This window comes from Leptidea sinapis, chromosome 1, assembly GCF_905404315.1.
Source record: "Leptidea sinapis chromosome 1, ilLepSina1.1, whole genome shotgun sequence".
Taxonomy (NCBI): Eukaryota; Metazoa; Arthropoda; class Insecta; order Lepidoptera; family Pieridae; genus Leptidea; species Leptidea sinapis.
This window is the reverse complement of record NC_066265.1, coordinates 27,181,002-27,207,105: the sequence shown is the minus strand read 5'-3', so window position 1 is coordinate 27,207,105 and position 26,104 is coordinate 27,181,002. Positions and strand designations below refer to the sequence as shown.

The window sequence follows — 26,104 nt, the reverse complement described above, 5'->3', positions numbered from 1 at the left end:
AACGCAGTAGGTAGGTATGCCTAAAAATCAAATAAAAGTAATTGTGTGGTTTTATGAAACCACGATGCAAGTGAAACTTTTTTCCACAAAATAACATAGGTATTAATATCAGCAGAGAAAAAAAAAAACAAATTTATTTATTATGCTTTACATTTTCATAAAATAAAAAAACCTTTATCAAGAGTGTGGGGTTCGAACCTATTCTTCCACCCGAACGCAATTGCATCCAATATGCCAACTATAGGCGCCATCCGACCGTCACGCGACATGCATCACACAGACGAAAAAGTTTTTTTTTTATGGAATAGGAGGACAAACTAGCGTACGGGTCACCTGGTGTTAAGTGATCACCGCCGCCCACATTCTCTTGCAACACCAGAGGAATCACAAGAGCGTTGCCGGCCTTTAAGGAAGGTGTACGCGCTTTTCTTGAAGGTACCCATGTCGTATCGTCCCGGAAACACCGCAAAAGGAAGCTCATTCCACAGCGTTGTAGTACGCGGAAGAAAGCTCCTTGTAAACCGCACTGTGGAGGACCGCCACACATCCAGGGGGATGATATCTTAACTTGTGGCGAGTCGTGCGAAGGTGGAATTCGGCGGCAGGAATCATGTTAAACAGCTCCTCGGAACACTCCCCGTGATAAATGCGGTAGAAGACACACAATGAAGCGCCATCTCTACGCAACGCCAAGTGATCCAGCCGTTCGCAGAGCACTGGGTCCCCGACAATTCGAGCTGCTCTGCGTTGCACGCGGTCAAATGGATCGAGCTGATACTGGGGTGCGCCAGACCAGTTTGAGACGATGTAATAAAAGTTTCACTTTAAATACCAATGTTTTGTCGCATATCATCGTATATAACAATTAATAACCGGACGACCGAGCCTTGTTCGGATTTTTAAGAATGTACAAAACTTCAACAAAAAAATACTAATAGGAAATCTGGATTTGAACCAAGATCTTCTGCTTTCCGGATCACCCGATGTCCCACAGACTGAGCTATTACAGTCTTATATATAGTGGCGAAATTTACCTTTGTATTCTAATGTTATTGTAGCTGTTTCTTATTAAAACACGGATAAAACTACATTTTTAAATTGAAACCTAACTAGATCGATTTGTCGCCCCTGAAACTACCTGTATACTAAATTTCATTACAATCATTGGAACCGTTTTCGAGAATTAGATTTAATATATATTATATTATACAAGAATTGTTCGTTTAAAGGTATATGATATTGTACATAATTATTATGAATGATAAACATGTATATGACTTCGAAAAGGAGGAGGGTCTCAATTCATTTGGTATATTTTATATATATATATATTCGTGCATGGAGGGGTGAACAGATTTATATTGATCACTTATGAAAATATAATTTATTTAACCCAATCTATTCTTTATCTTTTAATTATGTAAATGGCACTATAATTTTGTTTTGTTTAGATGTTTAGATATAATTTATTTAGTTTTCGGCTGGTATGTGCCGAAAATATCAGTCTTTGAACAGTCGTATATCATATTTTATTTTTAAATAATGCTTGAAGACAGCTGATGTGATATTAAATATTGCTTGATTGCCACCAATAACAGCATCGTAAGAAGGCGTTGAATTTGTATAAAAACAACTTATATTCGCGGAAATTTTTTAACAAAGTTTGAAATGAAATTGTAAACAAAGTGTCTGATATTTTTTTTGAATCTCAATAATAATAGAATATAAAAAAAAATAATTGGTGATTGAGATTTTTTTATTAATTATTTCACGATCATATGAGTACTGTTGGATATTCAAAACGTTATTGACGATTGTCGTAAAATTATCACAAAATTAGAAGTTTAGTAATAACGTTATATTTCAGTGAATGTGTAGATTTACTAAACTTTAATATTATTGTTAATACTGTACGTTCAGCCGCAAATTTGCGCGCCCAGGTGTTGGTCTCGTAGCTTTTTCAATTCATTCAATCCGACCATAAAAGCTTTAGCTATCTGTCATTGAAAGTCCTGTCAAAATCAGTGGAGCCGTTTTGAATATTATCCGAAACAAATATACAGATAAACACTTACGGCCTTATAAATAAACATGGTATAAAGTTATAACTGATGATAAACAAAGAAAATGCAAAATGTTTACAATGTCGTTGACAACACTGTCAATACAATGATAACTCTGAAATTTTCCGAATGACAAGCTGCCTAGCAAATAAACGCGGGAAACGCTATACGTCCAAAAAAGCCATTTTTGTAAACATTTTACATACTCTTGGTTTATGCTTAGTTATAACTTTATGCCAATTTTATTTGTAAGGCCGTTTAATTTTATATAAAATTCATAGACTTTACGCTAATGAAAATTTATTGTTGGTCCTAATATTGGTACATTAATACAAGCGACAGTTTACATAGGCACGTGTCCTCAAGACCTACTGTGCTCAATGCTAGACATAAATATATCTTTCAGCGGAGATAGATCGTGTTGTCTCTGCGAGCGAAGCTGTCATGAACTATAAATATTAAACTGTTTACCCTACATACTAACATAACATTTGAAGGGAATGTTAAGTTCGGGATTAATAAACATTATTTTATATTATTCATGAGTTTTTTCCATACATACGTTCTTGACTCTCTTATCCTTGGTTCTTAAATCTAGATCAATATTAACATGGTCTGTGTCGCTCTGTTTAGAGTGATAGAGTACTTCAGAAATTGCTTAAACCTGCCTAATTATTTTTATTTTATTTATTGTTCCAATAGGGTGAGCACCAATACAATTCCTTAATAGCTAACACATATATATTTTTTTAGGTGACAAATATAGTTGCTAATCGAGATCAAGTACCAAATGGACATAAACAGAGCGTTTCAGAACGTTTTAGCAAATTAATATTCAAACATTATTAAATAAGAAAAAATATATTCAAAGAGATAAGAGAGAAATTGAAGGATATAAAATCAACAACAAATTTCTTCTACAATAAACAATATAACTGTAAAAAAAATATTATTACTTCAAAATTTTAAATTACTGGAAACTATGAGAAATAAAATATATTTGATCCAGGAAAAAAGAGCATAGTTAAAATAAAAAGCTCAACAGATAAATAATTGTTAATGAATGTGACTAAACTACAATATAAGACATATTTACACATATTAGCTTTCGAATGTGGACAAAACAGAGTGCTGTAAGTATATTTTTGTAGCTGTTGAGGTGATCCGAGAATCATACCGCAAACAGGGGTCTTGTATACAATAGTTCCAGTTAGGGAGTCTCGTGCCAGAGTATGGCGAGTCAACATCTCCTGAGAATGCCTCGTGTAGAGGCGAACAAGTTTCAAGAAAAAAATCACAACACTTAGATGCTTATGGATTTCCGCCAAATTAACGCCTACTTCAATAAATTTACTTTACTTACGTTCAACTTATCTGAGTGTGATAAAACACGAACTTGACTTTTGTATTGGGCTGTCTTAGCTTAACCTCAGCATAAAAGTTGGCAAATGACTTAAATTAATTGTTATACGCTTTAAAAAATAATCATTTTAAAGAGTTATCTACGTTTTAATGTCGTTATAAAATAATTGTACATTGTACAATTGCAACTATTTAAATTAATATATTTTTAATTATTTGCAGCTTATAATCAACTAGACTGCGAACATAATATATTTAAAATTGAAAAACGTTAATCAACAAACTGATTACCTACTTAATGTTCTTTGGTCGCGTTACAATCGCAACAAATCGTAAACAATCGCGAAGATTTACGAATTCTAGCCTTTATTAGGTGTTTATGGGCCACATCATATATACCACAGCGGCCTTACAAGTAAACATGGTATAAAGTTATACTTGAGTATAAATCGAGAATATGCTAAATGTATACAAGTAGACATATTGCTTACGATTGGTTTTTACGGACGTATAACGTTTCCCGCGTTTATTTGCAAGGCTTATTGATATTCGGCGTCATTGGAATTATCAATGTAATGACAGTGTTGTCAGCAATATAGTCAACATTTTGCATATATTCTTGGTTTTTTCTCAAGTACGTACAGGTGTAAGGCCACAGGGTTAAACGGTAAATGTTTGCTTAAAATGGCTATTCAAAATAGAACTCAACCAAATTTCAAACGATTACTGATAGTTTATATATATATACGTAAAATATTGCAACAAAGTACTTATTTTGTTTCTTATTAATTTATTCATTGTGCCCAGTTGATCATAGGGTAAAGTATTTTATTTTTTATAGATTTCCTACATAGTTGTCACTTACGCTTCCAAAAATGAATAATGTAAAAAGAACGATCATTGTAAAAAGATTCACATAAAAATGTAGTCAATATTCTCTCCATTAATTTCAGAACTATCTCACTACAAATTGTCATCAAAATCTATTGGAGGAATCCTTGTAATTAAGGCTCTTTACACACGGCAGCTCATCACATCTCTCCATTACATTTTCACATCTTCATATCTTAAGATACAGAGCGATACGAAATTATACATTCATATTTCGATATATCTTTAAAAATCTCAATACAAAGTCGGGTAGTATACCAATGGAATGAAGGGAAAGATTCATTATATTACCTGTTGTGTGTGTAATACAAAGCTATACATCCCGGAAAGTAATGTACATTAATATACATTATAGCCGCCGTCTGTGAAGCCCTTAAGAAACAAACAAGTCGTTACTTTTATATATATAATCTTATATGTAATATGAACTCAAAATAACACGTATTCATTTTATTTCCAGTTACATGTGATACAAATAATTATAATTAAGTATTTTCAGCTAATTTCGCTTAAAGTAGGGTAAAAGCCCGTATTTTTGTCACCGCCTATCTATCTTATCGTAAAGCAACAACAATATGACGTCATGTGACGAGTGCATTGTCAACCGCAAATATTCGTCCGTGACAACGGCAGCGCAAACGGTGCGATTGTTTAAGCATTATTTACTAACTGTAGGGTTAATACGAGTTATCGTTAGCGATATGTGACGTATTTATCACGGTATTTATCCGTGTTCTTATGAGACTTAATATCACATAATCACGACATATACATGATTCAATGTCGGCTTATGTACAAGGGCTCACTTATAACTACGAACGGAAAATTTTCTAAAGTTTCCGTGCAATGGCTTCTAGACATATTGTGAGAATTACTTGATTAAATAAAAATAATGTGTGTGTGCAAATGTGTACTTATTTAAGAAGAACACGTAAGAAATCATACAATTGCATAGAAAAAACAATAAAATAAGTAAATATTTCTTTAATCAATAATTTTACAAATTCCGTGTCAAGAATTGACTCAGCCGTGTCGCAACGCAAATTTTCGTCTTATCGCGACTATGTGGCAGAAGCATAAGAAGTTAAAACTATTTTCAATAAAAATCTCTTTGGTTCTCTTGCTAAAAACACAATTGCAAAATAAATTTACTAAATAGTTGCGTGAATTTTTATAATGAAAAACATTATAAATTGTATCTAATATAATAATATTTAAACAAACTAAAATAAATTTTATTTCACTATTGAATAGAAAACGAACTTTCACTGGTAGGCATTTTAAGGAAAGTTTAACAGTTAGGAAAGAAAGAATAGGGGTTCCTCACAAAGAAATAAAACAAGTGAAGTTATGAAAAGTTTAACTTTTCCCATGATATACCTGAGGCGTGTTGTCAACCTTTTAGGTGGAAAGCCTCTTTTTGAAGGCATGTCGTATCGATTTGAAAATAATAACCAAGTTCATTCATAAATTTGATTGTGCTAGCATAAAATATTTTTGATTTTTTTTTCACCAAGGAGGAGAGGAGGATAAAGGAGCGTAGGTACGTATCACCTGGCCTCACGCGAGGAAACGCTCATATTTATGTCCAGCGGAAGCTATATGATTCGGGGTGCAATCAGTTTATGTCAATTTACCAGTGGGAGGCTTCTTTGCACAGGATGCCGTCTAGATTATGAATGACCACAACGGCGCCTATTTCTGCCTTGAAGCAGTAATATGTAAACAATACTGTGTTTCGGCCTGAAGGACACCGTAGCTTGTGAACTTACCAGGCAAATGAGACAACATCTTATGTCTCAAGGTGACGAGCGCAGTTGTAGTGCCGCTCAGAATATTATAGGGCGTATATCAATTACCATCAGCTGCACGTCCTGCTCGTCCCTTATTTTCATAAAATAAATCAGCCCTGATACTCCCCTGATCTTATGATCATAAAATCTCACGACAAGCGCTCTTCGTGATAAAAACGGAAGAAACAACACCATGGAATCTAGCCTACTTACACTAATTGAAAGTCCTAAACCTGAAAAGAACAATCGCTGACACTCAACGGGCTTATTTTTTTCATAAAAATATGGTTACAATGTAATAACGTAAAATATAATTTATTACTTAATAGCCCGAGGGCGGTCGCTCTATTCCCAATTTATGTTGTATAATCCTTTAATATTATAATAATATAAAGATTTATTAACAATTCTTTTGAATTTCGTCCGAAAATTATCGTTATGTACATTTTCTGGGATCTTATTATGAAAGCATATACATCGCCCAAAAAAGTCTTAAATAAGACCACGTACCAATTCACGACTCTCTATTTCTTAGCTCAGTTCAACATCAAGGCCTCATTTGTCCTCATTTGTCCTCATCTATTCCTCAATTGCATCAAATTAACCGCCTTAATTTCGTTATCAATATTGTTGATATTGAGTGCCGATACTCATGTACCAGTGAGTTATCAGTTGGTTACATCCGTTCCACGATGTACCTACGTCGAACATGACGAATTATTTTCGTACCTACGTATGTACTAATTTTATTGATTGTGTCGAATTCAAATTTAGAATGTCATATTCAAAATTGATTAATAATTATAATGACTCATGTTATGTAAATTTAAACAAAATGGCCGAATTGTAAGTAAAAGCATTTTGTGAGTATTGCATAATATATGTAGATGTACTTTCTTCTTTGGTGTCTGGTTCTCGAGACAAGCATCATTAAACCCGCCTCACAAGCAGTGGCATTACAATGGTTGTGGGGCGGGTCGTTCCCTTGCCTAAAATATGGTCGAAGGTCGAGATGGCTGGTCCATGAAAGTCTTCGAGAAGTTTGCTTCATGCTTTTTTTTTTCTAATAAAATAAAATGCTCATCAGATCTCGACGTTCTTAGGTCCTAGGAAGCTTCCCTGACTACTCTCGCCAATGTGTCACTATGTCTGTATTTGTGCGTGTGTGTGTGTGTAAGCATAAAAACCTCCTATAACTTTTGCACGGCTGCACCGATTGGGCCCAAACATTGGCTTTCCAAAGAGTTCCATCAAATTTAGATTTGCCGAAATTTGAACCGACTCGGACTGGTAGATTTCAAGAAAATAAAAAAAAAATACGAAATTGAATTTTATTGATTTTTTTTAATAACTTTGAAACGGCTTTCCGATAACATCCAAAAACAAATCAGCTCTTAACCTGGAAAACTACGTCGACTGCCACCTGTCAGAATCGGTTGATTCGTTCAAGAAAACTGAAAATTGTTTTTTCGGAATTACTCCGAGATCCCTTATTCAATCAATTCAAACTTATGAGGCTTAAAAAACTGCGTCGATAGCCGCGTAAAAATCTTTTCATTTATTCAAAAGATATTGCAGTTTGAAAATTAAAAAAATTGCGTTTTATAAAACTCCTAACAGACTTTTGAGCTCAAAAACGTCATAAGTGCAGGCAGTTTCAAACGTTTAGGTATGGAATTAGCGAGAAGTTGCAGGGATGAACCCTGAAGGTCAACCGTTTTCCTAAATTTTTTTTTGAATTACTCCTGTTACGACCGTTCCCAACCCCGAAGGTAGTAATTTATCTCTATCTACAGATAGAGATAAATTACTACCTTCTACTGTCAGTAATTAGCTGTCAATAATGTGAAGCTGTCCCAATATACCCGATAAGTTATTCTCATCGCCAGTTCACTGTTGCAATTTCCATAAAAACTTCTATCCTTGGTAAGGTATACGTCCTCCCATTGACAGACAGCGTGTACGGATAAGGTGAGTTACCGTCGATAAGTTTATTGGGACAGAAAAATCAACGATAGTTACGATTTTTTATCTCAACTAGGCCACAACCGGAGATAGACTGAATATTGGGAATGGCCGTTAGGCATTAAGTATTTGACGTTTGAGTATTTTTGTTGCATCACTTTGCATATATTGTAAATGAAATTATTGCATATATAGTAAATTTAATTGAAAATAAGAACTTGTGATACCTAATCTGCTTTGAAAAGAGCAACCTTAGAGTTTCTTGCTCGTTCTTCTCTAAGGAAATCTGCCTTCCGAATGAGCTGTATGAAAAAAAATCCATATTTCAAATGTAATGAAATTTACCTACGAAATAAAATTTTTGTTTTGATTTGAAATTAAAAATAATAAAGTACATTTTACGTACCGACCACATGAGATTTATTTATTTATAGCTTTATTTCTTTACATCTATACATAGGGATATTTACTTATAAATTGTATTTGTTAGTATGTGTTAGTATTCACTATTTTAAATAAAAATATAAATTTTGTTATTATAATTAGTTATTAATTTCGACATAAGGACCGCCTTTAGCGGTAAAAGCCTCCTCCATTGATTTCCACTTGTTCCTGTCTCTTGCAATTCTTGTCCACATCCTTCCTGCTGTTTCTACTATGTCATCGCTCCATCTCTTATTAGGCCTGCCTCGATTTCGTTTCCTATTTATAGGGTACCAATTCGTTACTACTTTGGACCATCTTTCGTCTTTTGTTCTTTGTATATGTCCAGCCCATTTCCATTTTAAACGTAGAACAGATAAGGCTACATTTTTTGATTTTGTTTTATTTCTTATTGTGACATTTTTAATTTTGTCTCTTATTCTTAGCCCCATATAACTTCTCTCAATTCCTCTCTGAGAAACTTTAATTTTTTCTAAGTTTCTATAGGTTAGAGGCCATGTCTGACAAGCGTAAGTGAGGCATGGCATTAAACAGGTCTCCATAGCTTTTGTTTTAAGCTTCGTTGGCAAATTTGATTTGAAAATTTCCACATTCCTTCCTTTGACCAGACAGAACAGAACCTTCACCACATGAGATATTCGATCTTTAATTTTAATAGTTGTATGGCATTCATTACGCTAAGTACCAGTGGGAGGCTCCATTCTACAGGAGGCCGGCTAGATGATGGGTACCAATACTAGCTATTGCTGGTGACATAAATATAATATATAGTAGGAGATATAATATTATCAATTATATATAGTAAAAATCAAAACAACAGTTATAATTGCCGTCTGCTTCCTTCATACATCTTTCCATTAAAAAAAATGTTAGTTGTAGAGACTCCCGATAGCGATAGAAGTGAATACTTAGAACTTTTAGTATTAAAATTTTAAATTTCTGTTTAAAAACGATTAAATTATTAATTAAAATTTATTTTAAAACTTAACAAAAATGCTATATTTAACTTTTCACTAAATCCATTCAATTTCACTTAAAATATATACACAGTACTAATGTTGCACAATACGTCAGCTGTATAGCTACAGATATACTGCTATAAGCATTTTAGTGACGCAAACTCACGAGATTTCACCCATCCAAAAAGTATCTAACTATATATAAATAATTTTTAAACTATTTACTTACCGCAAGCGCATGAGCATGTCAGTGACGCGAACCCATAATGTTTTCAACTACCAAAAATGCCCAACGCGGCTAAAGAACTTTTGATTTAAAAAAAAAAAATATTTCTTAGATTGAACTATTTAAGAGACCATTGAATCATTATCCGATACTGAATTGTACCTTAATGCGGGTGAATCACTAGATTGCGGTCAAAATCCCACGGGGATTAACTAAGTTTGAGTTAACTGTAATAGATAATAATAATAGGAAACTAAAATTACTTTGAAGCTTGCCATTTGTATTACTCATTGTTATAATTCCATAAAATTTGGATTATTCCAATACAAAGGTGCTAATTAACATTGTTTGTTCGAAAACACGTACATACCTTCACATTCACATATCATATTTTAGCATTATCCTAAAAGGGGTCAAGGAATTACAATATTTATTTTATGCCCACGACTACGCTCTCCTAGCTTTGGTTAACGTGGCAATCTCACTGTCAAATCGTATTATAGAAACATATATTATCATGAGTAACATTTTTCGAAATAAAAGTAGTAACTACTCCTTACAACTTACAAATGCGTTACATGCTGGTGAAAATGCATCCATAAAACGGTTCAGCAATTTAGGAAATAAATAATTTGTTATGTTCTCAAAGTAATAACCCTCACTTCTGGGATTAATTCAACAAACAAAGAGAGTGACCTGAGAGTTGAACAAAGCATACAAGATTTTATCAACGATATGTCACTTGACCAGTTGGCTCAGTTGGAAGAGCTTTATAACATGCAGTGTCAGAAAGTCCCGTGCATTTATATAAATAGACCTCTTAATTGTAATAAGGATCATATTATTTGGACTTCATTTGAAAAACATGAGAGTTAAGAAGCGACTATTTCAATATTATAAGATATACGTTTATTTTTGCAGTACGTCAAGTTAGTATGTACTTACGGCCGTTCCCAATATACTATCTACAGATAGAGATAAATTACTACCTTCTACTGTCAGTAATTAGCTGTCAATAATCTGAAGCTGTCCCAATATATCCGATAAGTCATTCTTATCGCCTTATATTGGGACGCGTGAATTGCAATGTCCATACAAACTTCTATCGCTGGTAAGCTATACGTCGTCGAATTGACAGAAGCGTGATTGGCAGAAACGGATAAGGTGAGTTATCGGCGATAAATTAATTGGGACAGAAAATTCAACGATAATTACTATTTTTATCTCAAGACTGAATATTGGGAACGACCGTTAGTTAGCTTCATTGAAGACATTATATTATTTTCGTTACGAAGTGTAAAACTACTTAAAAAAGGTCCTTTAGCCTCTTATATGAAAGAGGAGGACAATCCCATCCCGGAAACACCGCACAAGGAAGGTCATTCCACATTTTAGTTGTAAGTGGCACTAACCTTGAAAAACGCTCATGGAATCCTGATGGTTAGAATGATATCCAAGTTTGTGTAGTATTGCGAAGTTAGAATTAGGTATTCGGACTCTCCACGTGATAAAGATAGATATAGGGTACACCAGACCAACGTTTAGAGTAATACTTAGGTGTTTTTATTATATTTAAGCATTTGATTGATACAAAGGATAATACTAATTATATATATTAATATTAATTTTATATATATGATAATAATGATTTTATGTATATTATGATTGTTCCATAATGCCGCTCTAGAGATAAGAGATCTAACTATTTATATAAGCTCGCCAGTGTCAATAAAATCCACAGTTATATGACAGTTGAGTTTTAAGCCTATCCTGCAACAGGTAATTAATGGACGAACGGTGAGAGTCGGGCGTTAGATAGATCGCAGCTTTTAATCCCCATTAGAAAAAATATTATTCTGTTACAATCTGGCCATCTGAAAGGTATAAACTTGAAAATTTAATTAGTAAATGGCAAACGCTCCATTCGTCACAAATCTTACGATGGTAAATTAAGTCCTGATCGACTCTTCATTATGATGTATAGTGCACAGGGGTCTTAACAAAGATAAAGTTCTTTTACACGCTACAAGTGGCAAACATTAGGAAGCATTTTCTTAAACTATCTGGCTAATGATAGTTGAGAGAGAGCTGGTAATTTATTTATAAATTATTAATTAGTATTTGCCTTGCAAGCAGCGGGTTGAGAGTTCAAATTGGGGTAACTAATCCCAACCGATGCGAATTATTCGCATCCCTTCAACTAATCTCCAGCATAATTATGTTTAATTATACCAATTAGTTAATTAAATTATTATCAATCTCGAGTGTTCGCGCGGGAAAATAGTGATAATAAGCTATTAACAGTGATGCGATGACCAACATTCATAGAATAATTACTTTTGACTTAACTTATCTTATGAGTGTTTGCAACATAAGTTTCTAATATAAAAGTTATTTTACTTTGCAATTCTTACTTTTGCTATCATAATATATAATGGCACTTTATGGGTTGTACTTAGAATATCAAATTCTTAAAATAGATTTTTATTAAGTTTTCTTGATAATTTGAATAATTTCCGTCATCTGCAATTTAAAAATTAATTGTAAACAACTTCTATTACATATTATTCTCCGTTTTTAGGGTTCCGTAGCCAAATGGCTGAACACGGAACCCTTATAGATTCGACATGTCTGTCTATGTATGTCACTTTTTTCCGAAAGTATAAGAATTTGTTGAAACTTGGTAAGTAGATGTATTCTGTGAATCGCATTAAGATTTTCACACAAAAATAGAAAAAAAACAATAAATTTTAGGGACTCCCCATTATAGAACTGAAACTCAAAAATTTTAGTTCATCAAACCCAAACGTGTGGTGTGGGGTGGGGTATCTATGGATAGGTCAAATGAATTTGAGAATTAATTTGAGATATTAGAAATATCTTATAATCTATAAACTTTCCATATTTATTTAAAAACTTCTAAACATATTTTAATGTAATTAATTACCACTGATGTGCCTTTGCATACCCTCCATAATATATGATACTTGTATTATTTCGATCGGTTAATAAATTTATTTATTAAATAAAAAGGTTATGAAATAATACGATTAAATCTATGTACAACCTAGTTGCGGGCGACAACTAGTTTATGCTTTACATATAAACTAGCTTATGATGCGCTACTTCTCTGTATAAATTATTTACTCTACATCCTACTCGCCCCGTCCATGCAATATAACAAGGCATCTGCCGATTTCCTTCTCGTGAGTAAGTAGATGTTAATACAGTTCTTTATTCGTAGGGTATATTATGTTCTGTAAATATGCCTCGAATACAGAAACCGTGAATATGGCAAAGTAATATATATAGGATTATAGGGCATATACGTCCCTAGGTGGCAAAAAGTAAAAAAAAACAAAATATAAAGAAAAAAAAAATAATCGTACTTTATTCGTGGGGTATATTATGTTCTGTAAATATGCCTCGAATACAGAAACCGTGAATATGATAAAGTAATATATATAGGATTATAGGGCATATACGTCCCTAGGTGACAAAATAATAAAAAATCAAAATATAAAGAAAAAAAAATTCATTGAAGTCTTGCCCATATTTAAATATTATCTTCAAGCTTAGGCAATGAATTATAATTAGAATGAGTTTAGAGAATTCTGTAATTTTTTCTTGCTTGGCAGTTTTTAAAGCTTCGTCTATACTTTATAGGTTAGAATAAGGTCTATTTTACTTTTTTATTAGTCTTTTTGACGACGCGTTTATAAAGGATATTTTTTTTAAAACGCTTGGATGTGTATTGAAACCCTTTTTATTAAAATGTATGTACCGATTAGATTCGCGAATAAAAGTATACTTAGCGTTGCAACAGTTCCAGTTTATTCCCTGCAGCTAAATCTATAGTTTTCACTTATTCACTCACTTTTCAGTCACATCTCAAACACTTAATGAACCAGGAACACTATCAGAGGATTTACTGGACAAAATTTACTTGTGTAATGAATTGAATGAGTTTGGTATTGTGATATCAAGTGTAAACGACACTAAATGAATGTGACAATTGTTCCATCACGATTCTGGTATATTTTCCAATAAAGAGCATGGCTGTAGTTAATATTAAGTATGTTTATGGTAATCATAACTTTAAACAGTCTTTTCGCGAGGCCGAATACTCATTTGAAATCATAGCAATCAGTAAGCTAATCCTTCAGAAATTTATAATATGTTGAGATTGAAATCTAAAAATTGCAATAAAATTAGTTTTTATAATATTAGTATCGTTTACTCAATAATTATTTACTGAAATGTTCTTTAATGTCAGAATAATGTTAATTAGTCATAATTAGCCAGTCATTAGAAGTGTAGTTTGATATGAATTCATTCTATTTTTTATCTCACTATGAGTTAGTGTACAATATTTAAGAAGTTGTTACCTTCAATTATTAACAATTGTTCAGATTAAATGTTCCAGTATTCATTTCAAATTAAATAAATTATTTTTTTCGTAAATGCATCAAATACTTAAAGGTATTTCTGATTTTTTTTATAATGTTAGGCTTACAGGCCAGCTTATAGTTTTAGATGCCCTGAATAAAATCTCCTCGCTCATCGATTATTAAATAATAAATACTAATATTTTTATAAGCAAATCGTTGATACTTGATATTAAGATTTATTGTGTGCCTAAAACAGTAGAATAAGTTCATAGAATTATCTTAAAAGTGTTCATTAAATTATAAATTACCACGAGCACTCAAATGATACAAGTAGCGCCATCTAGTAGAATAGGCGAAAACTATTTACTCTAACTGTATGAAAGAATGACGTTGTAACTTATGTTATTACTTCGTTTTGCTTGAAGAATTTTCTATAGCGGATTTTTTACTAAATTATTATTAATTAATGAATTGTTATTAATTCACAGCAAGGTATCGAAACTCAAAAGCTTACGTAACCGTGTATTGATAATAAACAGAGAGTAATTAAAATTTTGAGCTTTTATCTATATTTTTTAGGAAATTTATCGATAGAGATCTGATTACTGAGACTGATCGGATCTCAGGACTTAGACCTATTAAGCATTGAATTACGTAATGAACACTCCACAAAGACAGTATTCTAGGTTTTTTATCACATCAGTATCCAAGTCACAATAATTTTTTTCAGGTTAATTGGCCTCTTAAAAACATGGGTATTAAATCAAGTCTGGTGTTAGATCATTTATACATCTAGATGTGTGAAAATGTCGAAAAAAAATTGTGTTTAGAACTAACCTCTATATTGAGCAATTCACGCAAACTGTGTTACTTTGCGAGAATTGCTCATACAAATCGCAAATGTAAGACGTAGCTTGTTACGCACACTAAAGTATTATTCCTGGCCTGTTTTTATCGGTTGTCCATCAGCAAGAGACTGTCTAGACATATTAATTATCTAAGAGTCCAGTCAACACTTGGATAAAGATTTTATAACAGGTAAATCGTCCAATATTTGATTATAAAATTCAGATAAAGGTTCTCAGAATTATCAGTAATTGATTATGTCAAAACATACAGGATAACGGAAACACAATCACATCAAAACATTTAGATATCGCGCAGTTATAAATACTCTGATAATTCACCTGTGGTTCTACGAACTGTGTTAGGGAAATTGCTTGGAGGAAAATCTCACACTGGTGGTAATAAATACTATTTTTTTTTTGTATTTTTTGCAATCGAGCAGCCTAACTTAGGTAGACCATCTACTACTAACATCTAAAAGAGAAGAAGAATCATCATGTTTTCCATAAAATATTTATACTTATTTATCATTTAGTAAACAAATAAATTTACTTTTAAAAAAAGTAACTTATCAGTTAAACGTCGTTCTATTACGACATATTTTAATTCTTTCAATTATTGACTTACTTACGGCCGTTTTCAATAACGTACCTCTAGTTACGGATAAATTGCTGTCACCGTTTAATGACAAATCTTATCTATCCATAGTTATGTCCTATATAGGTTAGATGTTAGACGATAGGTTATTGAAATGTAAGTAAGCGTAAAAGGATAAATTTCTCTACCTCTATTAAGTTCACTAAGGATAGATAGCTAGATTATTTAGCCGCGTCTTTTTGCAACAATTCATGTGTCAAATTGACACACAATTATCCCACAAGGATTAAGGGATTTGTAGGGAAGTAATGGATCACGTGGTTTATGTGTACTTCTCGGAGTTTTGCAGAGAAATCGTCTAATAACAAAAAAGCCTATCGTTAAAATGGCTAGAAATATTTATGTTTCCGCTATTTGAAAAAGAAAAACTGGGATGTAGGCTTAGTTTAAATAACCTCAACTTTACATTAAAGATGTAATAGAAAGTATAATATTATAATTTCCAAGAACAAATTTCTCATCAGAGCTTGCAGAATACACAATGACTGTTATAACCAAATAGACATTTTTCAATTTAATATGTACGATTTTGCATCTGTTTTATTTATTGTTATTTTTGTATCAGTAAATTGGCTCTTTAAACTTTTGTAATTTTTTTAATTGTAATTATTATTAACTGTCTTTTAATAAGTCTTAAAACTTAAATTTATAGATAAATAAACAATAAAAAATATTTATGGCACGCAACTTGCACTTGAAGGTAGTTTTCGAATTTCTGCAAACGATCCTGAGAGGGTCATGGCGGAGGGACAGACATACACACGCAAAAGAAATAACCCTGTAGGGGTTAAATTTTCAGAGCCTAGTCAAACTTTATTCAAATATACTTAAACTTTATAATCGCAAATTTTTCACCTCAATTACAAAAACTACCGTATGTTTAAAAAAAGTAGAGCTCGTGAGAAGAACATAGAAGAAACTCAACAGCTTCAGGTCTTAGTTACGTCAGTCTTGTCTGTAAAAAAAAACTGACGCAGAATGTGATGCCACTCTTATGTTAATAGTTTATCTTTTGTGTGTTGAAGAGAGAAAGATAAAAAAGGCCTGAGACTGTGTGATACACCCTGCCCATTTTAATGTAATTGCGTCATTTTGACTCAAAAGCCTTATTAGCCATAAGATGTTAAATCTGATAAATCCAGTAATATAGCTGTGACATCTTCCAGACCAAAACATAATAACAATTCCTACTACTGCTTCACGACATAATAACGCTTTGATAAGGTACGCACTTAGGCAGTATCCTGTGCTAATGAGCCTCCTACTGGTAAGGTTGCGAATATTACCTGATTTACTCATCTCTTGCATGAACATTTTCGCTTCATTCCCAACGAAAAATCCCAACATTGTTGTAGACAGCAAATTGCAAATAAATAATCATTATTTGATAAGTAATTATTGTTCCTGTAATATTAGAAAATCGATAAATAATCGAAACACGATAAATGATCGATAAAATTTAGACCAGTGACATTTGGCACTAATAGCAATTCAAATTGTCGTCATATTAGATGATTGCTACCAGGCTAGATTGATTCATCAGTATTATTATAACTTCCTCTAATTTATTACAAATAACAACCTTCAAGATTCAAAAAATAAATTTACTAATATTTACTAAGCTGAAAAGTTATTCTGTATATATGTTTGAACAATCTTATCTCTGGATTTACCGGTCAGAATTAAATATTTTTTTATAGCCAGTTTCATAAGAAATAGTATTTACCTATAGGGATTCTCAGCTGGCCTTGAAAAAAAAAACGAAATAAGAAGCTCTCGAGAATCCGCATAATAGAAATACATAAACAATGCAAGAATATGGATAAGAAAAGCCTTCGATATAAATTTGCGCTATTTATACACAAGCCACTATAGGTAACTATGATGATGATCTATGACAAAAACTTATTATACGCGAATGAAATATTTAATAAAATTCTCGCCAGTTTTACGATGTCTAAGATGTCATTTGAGAAGTGTGGCTTCGGTGTAGGGCTAGCCACAAAGCGTCTCTCCGCATTTCGAACGATAAATTTTCCGGCTCACCCACGTTGGGATGTAACAGTAGAATCCAATCTACGGGGCTTAGGGATATTTTTCCAATCCTATTTGTTTCATTGGAACGCGCGAGAATGACAAATCTGTCGGCTCGGGTGTCAGGGTCAATACCTTTGTAAGTGTCCTTTGAATTATAGTGTTCTACGAACATTTAATAATGATTAGCGATAGAACTTGTAACTTATTTGATCAATATAACATTAGCAACCTTATTGTACACCATTGAAATGATAGATAGAGAAAAAAACAAAGATACAAAACGTATAATAATAAATTAATCATAGCCCAGGTATTTAATATTCAAATTTTGATAATGATTTTTTTGGATAAATTTACGAGTATAGTTGAAAATAAAGTACAGATTTGTCGGAAATATATCAAAATAGGATTTTTTTTATGAAAAAAAAAGGACGTGACGAGCAGGATGTTCAGCTAATGGTATTTGATACGCCGTACCCATTACAATGCAGTGCCGCTCAGGATTCTTGAAAAATCCAAAAATTCTGAGTGGCACTACAATTGCGCTCGTCACCTTGAGATATAAGATGTTAAGTCTCATTTGCCCAGCGCCCTTCAGACCGAAACACAGTAATTTTTACACATTACTGCTTCACGTCAGAAATAGGCGCCGTTGTGGTACCCTATAATAGCATGGTACCCATAATCTAGCCGGCTTCCTGTGCAAAGGAGCCTCCCACTGGTAAAACTGGCTCAAAAGCAACCAGCAAATTATCCTATCCACCATATAATGTTAGTCACTTTCCTTAAAATATGTTGATGTTTTGTTTTCTTTGACATTTTACTTTGCACAATTGGGAAGAGACTGACTCTCATGTTTTTTTTACAACAAATAAAGATTTTTTATTATTATTATTGTCTCTACAATGGGCAGATAATACTAGATTACTTTTTTTTCTATACAATTGCTTTTGTTTTAAGCAAGATAAAAATAAAATCTGGTTTGATGTAGAAATTTCTAGCGATTAGTGTTATCTATTATGTTGTAATCATGTACATATTGTTTAAAATTGTGTCGCACGAGTACTAGACAATATTGTTTTGGTTTCTTATATGTCATATTTTATCATTGATATAGAACTGAAATCTCTTTCAATATTTGCGTTCTTTATCGAAACACGATGTGAAAAGTTGAAAATTGTTGTTTATTTTTATCAGTGTGTTTTGATTGGGTTCAGATGAAATGAAGTCGAATAGACGATTCATTTTTCATTCATGTTTGTTATGTGAAAAAATATGTTTACCGTTGTTGTCTATAGATCTCTGCAACCTGATTTTAAGACTATTTAAAGGTTTGGAGTAAAACTATACAGTAATATCAAGATTTTTTAATTTTATGGTTTTACTGCAATAACGCTACAATTTTTTTAGTTTTCTTTAGTTAGTTATGATACGGATCGGTTTCCACTATTACCTTCAATTAATTTCTAATTCATTTTCTATTGCAAAAGTAAAGCAAAAACTTCTCAGTTCAAAATTTCCACGGCAGCATTATTACGAGCAGTATCTTGTCAATAGCCCCTTTGCTCCATAATGATGGATTTCCAATGGGAAATCCTTTTTAAAAATCACTCCAATTTATTTTTATCCTGCCGCCGGATTCCATCTTCGCACGTCACGTCACAAAATAGGATATTTTTCCCACTATCTGGATGTTTGGCGTTCCTTTACTGATTCCTCTGGTGTTACAAGTGCATACGGGCGGCGGTGATCACTTAACACCACACACCGTACCAGTCTAGTGAAACTCTCTAAGAAAAAAGCTATTCGGAGATTCCGAATTTCACTAGCCGGATTATACTTCGTCGCCAATATGCCATAAGGTTTTTTAGTCATAAAAAATATTTTTATTGGCCTTGAAAATAACTTCGACCTCATTGGAAAGCGGTTTAGATATAAGAAATTAATAATTAAGAGTAAAGTATGAGAATTGATTCACATTTTCTATATATTTTCCCTTGTCGCTACACACTCGAGAAACTAACTTCACCATGCCAGTCTAATCACTTGAAATTTCTTTAGCATTTATCTTATACGCATGAAAATACATTTCAATAAGTTCAAGCAAGTAGTATTGAAGTTATATGTTCATTACTTTCATTTCCGCATGTTTTTATACGGCGCGAAATTTATTAGTTTAAAATTCTTACCGAGCACCGATATATGTATATTGAGTTCATTTTTTTTTAAATGTACGAATTATGTATTGTGTTGTACACGGGCATGACATCGCTGTCAGTGACGATATTATTGACGATATCCGCACAGTGTGAATTCGTTTTGCCATTTCATAAGCATTATCGAAATACAAAAAAGCCAATTGCAAATTAAAAATAAAGCTTGTAATAAAATAGAATTTACCTCCAGGATTAATGTTCTTAGGTTGCGGCGTTGCGGCTGTCGCCACGCCAGAGGATCTACGGGACCTGAAATACCAAAATATAATATAAAATAAATGTCACGTTCGATAAACATTTCCATCAATGCCAAATAGTTTTTATATTATATATTTACTAAGTCTGGCCATAAATACTGTTACAATTAAAAATAAACATAGTACTACATTTGAATTTGGAATTTGTCATTTTTATATGATTGTTCATTGAGTTTTCCCATTTTGGCGCCAATACATTATACAATATTTTGCGATATTAAAATGGAGTGGGGTGATAAAGAGAACCGAATCGCTGTGATTTCATAACACAAAGTAGGTATGCAGCCAAATGCAATTCTTAAAACTCTCCATACGCTTGGTAATAGTACGGCTTGCTCTAAACGCCATGTTAATTTAGAGTCCCTAAATCAATAGGTACGATTGGCAGTGAAGAATTTACCCAAGGAAAAAGTGCGTGCTTCTATTGATAACTGACCTCAACGTTTAAAGTCCAGTATTGCAGCCAATGCAGACCATTTCGAATAAGCTTTTTATATTTTAAATTGTTTTATATTTATGTATTAAACTAATACACTGTAAAAGTAATAAATGTTATTTGCTACACTACATTTAGTTTCTAGTTTTTGGTTCTACGTTTTATATTTGTGTGTATTATTGTAAGTGATTATAAATAAACCTAATAAATGAATAAATAAATTCTTTGTCTCGTCTCGTTGGCCCTAGTATAGCTTGATAGTTCTTTGACTATATCGCTTAGTTTAGGTGGGCTTTTAACGTCTTGATTGGGCCACAGTGCGTGTCCATTTATTTTCATTACTCCAATCAGGCCATACCATAAGGTTAGCAGCTCCTTCAGACTGTTACCTCCAAGAGCGATGCTAAAAATTATGGAATATGAGTTTCATTTATAGTTTTTTTTATATATGGGTCTCCATAAGTTCTCTGCATAATAAAACTGTACATTTTATGACAATAAGGGGCGAGACGAGCAGCCCGTTCAGCTGATGCTAATAAATACGCCATGCCCAATACAATGCAGATTCTTGAAAAACCCAAAAATTCGGAGCGGCACTACAATAATTGCGCATGTCACTTTGAGATATAAGATGTTAAGTCTCATTTGGCCGATAATTTCACTAGCTACGGCACCCTTCAGACCGAAACACATGAATGCTTACACATTACAACTTCCCCAAAATCTAGCCGGCAACCTGTGCAAAGGAGCCTCTCACTAGTAGAACTGTCTGTCCCACCGACGGTTAAAAGGTATTTTATTTTAGGGACAATGGCAGGTTGTAACATTTAACTAACTTAACCTTTCGTATTTTGTCCCTGTTTGCCTTTAAAATATGTTGCCTGTTAGCAGGGCTTCTTCTAAATGAAATATATCTTTGACTTTAGATCATTTATACGTAATGATAATAGACTGTGACAAAGTCGAAAAAAAATTATGTTGAGAGTTAACCTCCATTTTGAGCAACGCACGCACACTAACACAAAGTAACATACAAATCGCGAGTGTAAGACGTAGCTAGCAGCAAAAGGCTCTATCTAGACGAATAAATTATCTAAGTCTTTGGCTATATATTTCAAAAGAATGGAAGACAAGGCTGTGACAATTGACTGCGTGCTCTTAATCTTTAATGTATTCATGTCAAATCAAGATGGAAAAATCGCAGATTTTTTTCCAGATGGTGAGAATGCTATATATTTATGATATAGGATAATTGGAGTGGTTATTTGTGTATGTTATAAATGTTCTCTAAAATGGATTGAGCAATTTTGATAAAATTTTCAGGTAAACTTTATATGAGACCAGTAAGTGATCCTGTTTGGAAGCGATTGGGCCAACAGACATATTATAATATCTATTAGAATGGAAATGACTTTATAACTAATCAAAAACACGCAAAGCCTTACATTTACAATTTTAATTAGAATTATTAATCTATATATATAAAAATGAATTGCTGTTCGTTAGTCTCGCTAAAACTCGAGAACGGCTGGACTGATTTGGCTAATTTTGGTCTTGAATTATTTATGGAAGTCCAGAGAAGGTTTAAAAGGTGAATAAATAGGAAAATGCTGCTAAATTAAATAAAAACAACAAATTTGTTTTTCCTTTGATGTGTCCATACACAATTTCTATGAGAGAATTTATTGACGCACGGTTTGACAGTTCTGCTGTGAAACAATTTCATTACGACAGCAGGGTCCATATTTTACGAAATAATTTTTGATGTTATGATATATTATTGACAAATTCATATAAAGACATTATTTTATTTATTATATACAGAACAACGTCTGCCGGGTCAGCTAGTACTAAATAAGATAAGAAAACATTATTAAAAATTTAAAAATATACTGTCTTCGTATCAATCAAAGTATTAATATCATATATACTTAAAATACATAAATCCAAATAACAATATGCACAAAATTGTTATGATCAATTATATAAAATATTTTCATAAACTTTGAATATAACAATCAAAAACTTGGACGCTTAAAAGAAGTTGTAAGACTCTACTTAAACATATTTATAGATGAAAGGTACCAACCATAATAGGATTTAACCTCTTAAAGCTCCAGACTAATAAAAGTATTTGCTTTCAAAGAATCCTTTCTTTAGGGATATAATATACCCAACGTATTCATAAGACTTTTACGGAATAAGCCGAGTGGGTGCCTTATGAAAGGTTTGATATATTACGAAGCGTATCGCAGCAACTCTACAATAATAAAATTCTATAAACAACTCGGGAAAAATATCATAATACAATATTATATACACATACTAGTTGACCCAGCAAACGTTGTATTGCCATATAAAGTAAAAAGAAAAATTAATAATTAAAATTTTTGGGTTATAAAAATAGAATGACGACTGATTCTCAGACCTACCAAATGTATCGTACATAAAATGTATCGTTCTACAATAATTATTATATTCGATTGCCATCTTGCAACCCAATTTCTGTGGATGGAACAGAATAATACAAAAATCGCGATACAAAAATAGGTGTTGATCGTTGATGGGTGAAAATTTGTAGTGGTATGTATTCTTTAATGCTGAATCATAATAAAATAAAAAAAAATGTCAAAAAATATATTTAGGTTATATAATTTTCTTATAATTATCTAGGCTTATCATTTACAGGTGTGCAAAATAGATGTCATCTGGACACAGCTGTTATATTTCTGAATGTTGGCCAAGAAGTGCTTAGTATCATTTAGATTATAATCTTATATCTTAAAACGAGCAATTCTTGTATATATATATATATATATATAATCTGAATCTCGGAAATGGTTCCAACGATTTTCATAAAATTTTGTATGCAGGGGATTTCGGGGGTGATAAATCGATCTAGCTAGGTTTCAATTTAAAAAAATGGTTTTATCCATGTTTGAATGAGAAACAGCTACAATAACATTAGAATACAAAGGTAATTTCGCCACTGTATACAAGACTATTATAGCTCAGATGGGACATTGGGTGATCCGGAAAGCAGAAGACCCCGGTTCGAATCCAGAAGTCCTATTAGTTTTTTTTTTGTTCAAGTTTTGTACATTCTTAAAAATCCGAGCAAGGCTCGGTCGTCCGGATATTATATATAATATACGCAATTCCATCTACTAGGCTCCGTAACAATTTTACTAATCTTTTAAAGTGGATTGTGTTATATTTTATAATAAACTCCCAAATGAAATTAAAACATTACCTATTAAAAAATTTAAATGTGTCGTAAAAAATAAATTAACATCTAAGGCCTATCATAATGTGAAAGATTATTTGAATGATAAAGATAGTTGGAATTAATGTTCTAAATTTTGTTAATGAATATTGTTGTACTCATTTGAATGCTATTGTAACTTTTGTACTTCATCCTGACTCGCACTAAATAACTTACAAAGTTTTACAGTGAATAAAGATTTTTTTGACTTTGACTTTGACATATACATATACAAACACACACACACCCAAACATATACATACAATTACTGATGAATAATAGATATAATATGTTACATTCGCGTTGATACGCATAGAATGGTTCTTATAATGTTTTTAAACTACATATATTATGTACAATTAAGTTGAATATTTATTAGTTGATCTTTTTGTTTATATAGCTCTCTGTATTTCAATTACAGGTCTCTATCTGTAATTATTGGCTGTTATATCTAAACTAATTTTTATGACTTTTTCGTAACATTTATGCTGGTGGTCTTTTCAATAAATAAAAATAATTAGAAAATAGTTTGAAACGACAATAACCAACCATCTAGAAGAGTAAATGAGTACTTTCTATGATTTACTTCTTAGATTTTCTCTTTTCTTTCTTTAGATTCTACCAGCAACTTCGTTAACAGTTACAACGATTACTACAGTTAACAAAAATACAGGTTACAGTTACAGGTATTACGAAAGTAAACCTCTATTTTAAGCAAATCCCACTGACACAAAGTGACATACGAATTGCGAGTGTATATTGTCACGCACGATAAATTAATAAACTTGGCCTGTTTTCATCAGTTGTCTAGCAGCAAGAGGCTCTATCTAGACATAATATAAATTATAGTATTTTCTTTTATTAACGCGAGTGTTACACATTTAAATAAAACACTTTAAAAGGATTAAAACGCGTGTAATTGTAACGGTTTCTCATTAGATGTTTGCGTAAAAGTTACTTTACAAGGGGACCCCCTGAAAACGAGATCTGGAAAGGTCTTGAAACGTCGGGTTAAATAAAATGTAACTTTTACGCAAACATCTAATGAAAAACCGTTACAATTACATGCGTTTTAATCCTTTAAAAGTGTTTCATATAAATTATCCTAGCCATTTCTGTATACCAATGAACAAGACAATGTTTGTGCAAAATCATACAATAATCAGTTAAGTAGTAGTTGTGAATGCGTAACAAACAAACTCACATTCGAACTTATAACAATCCTTATGATATTGTGATATACGTTACCTATGAGAAATAACAAAACCAATAAAAATCCAATTTAAAATACAATATGGAAAAAGCAACGTCATAACACAATTTTCCACGGAAAATTCCTGAAAGTTTCGACATTGATTTATAGACAGATACACAGAGGAAAAACATTTTAATTCCATCAATTTTAATACAGCTGAGATATTTATTAAAGTGAGTTACAATAGACGGATATTTACGTCGTTGATTTTTATATTTTTTAACTTTTGGGTCGGTGATCGACGGACCGGGCTGATACTATAGATATTTTAAAAGTGACATCACAGTCCTAAATTTTTATTTTTTTGTGTACAACAAGTTGAATTTAGTATTATATAAAATGTCTTTAAACAACATTAGAGAAATATAGAGGATGAGAAATGCCTTGGACTTAAATGCATATTTTTTTAAGTATCGCTAGTAGATAATTGTTAATATTTAAAAGTATTTATTTGAGAGTGGTCACCTACAACCTGTGTTTAAGTACTTTATGGTTGAATTTAATATTGTATCTCTAATTATCCTAAAATATATAATGTTTAAATACTTAAATATATATAATTAAGTATTTGTATGCGGATTTTATGGCAAATATTGCTGTACAACTACTTAACTACTCTGTGTAACCACGGCAAAAATAAAATTTACACATGACGTTTCAAAACTTATAAGACGAGGGCAAATGACGGGTCATTTGGTGAGTGATCGCCGTCGCCCACATTCTATTGCAACATCAGGGGCATCACAAGAGCGTTACCAGCGGAAGGTGTATGCGCTTTTTTTGATGGTACTTACCGTATCGTTCGTCAATGTATTCATCATACAAGAGTTTCCACGTACCGGGACTGAAACTCCTTGCTTTGTAGAGTAACCTGCACTCACCAGCCATTACGATTGGTAAAAAAGGCATATTTTTTTATGTAAGTAAGGGACGAGACGGGCAGGACGTTCAGCTGATGATAATTGATGCGCCCTGCCCATTTCAATACAGTACCGCTCAGGATTCTTGAAGAACCAAAAAATTCTGAGCGGCACTACAATC

At 32.4% G+C, this 26,104-nt stretch overlaps 1 protein-coding gene across 10 annotated transcripts in view; it reads right to left on the bottom strand.

The window, feature by feature from the left end:
- The window catches only part of LOC126969336 (cAMP-specific 3',5'-cyclic phosphodiesterase), a 607,232-nt gene that overhangs the window by 43,915 nt on the left and 537,213 nt on the right, over positions 1 to 26,104 (bottom strand). For all 10 annotated transcript variants that reach the window (XM_050814693.1, XM_050814700.1, XM_050814745.1 and 7 more), the window contains one exon: positions 20,035 to 20,099. In XM_050814693.1, coding sequence (XP_050670650.1) covers positions 20,035 to 20,099 — 65 coding nt within the window. The remainder of the gene's footprint in view (positions 1 to 20,034; positions 20,100 to 26,104) is intronic.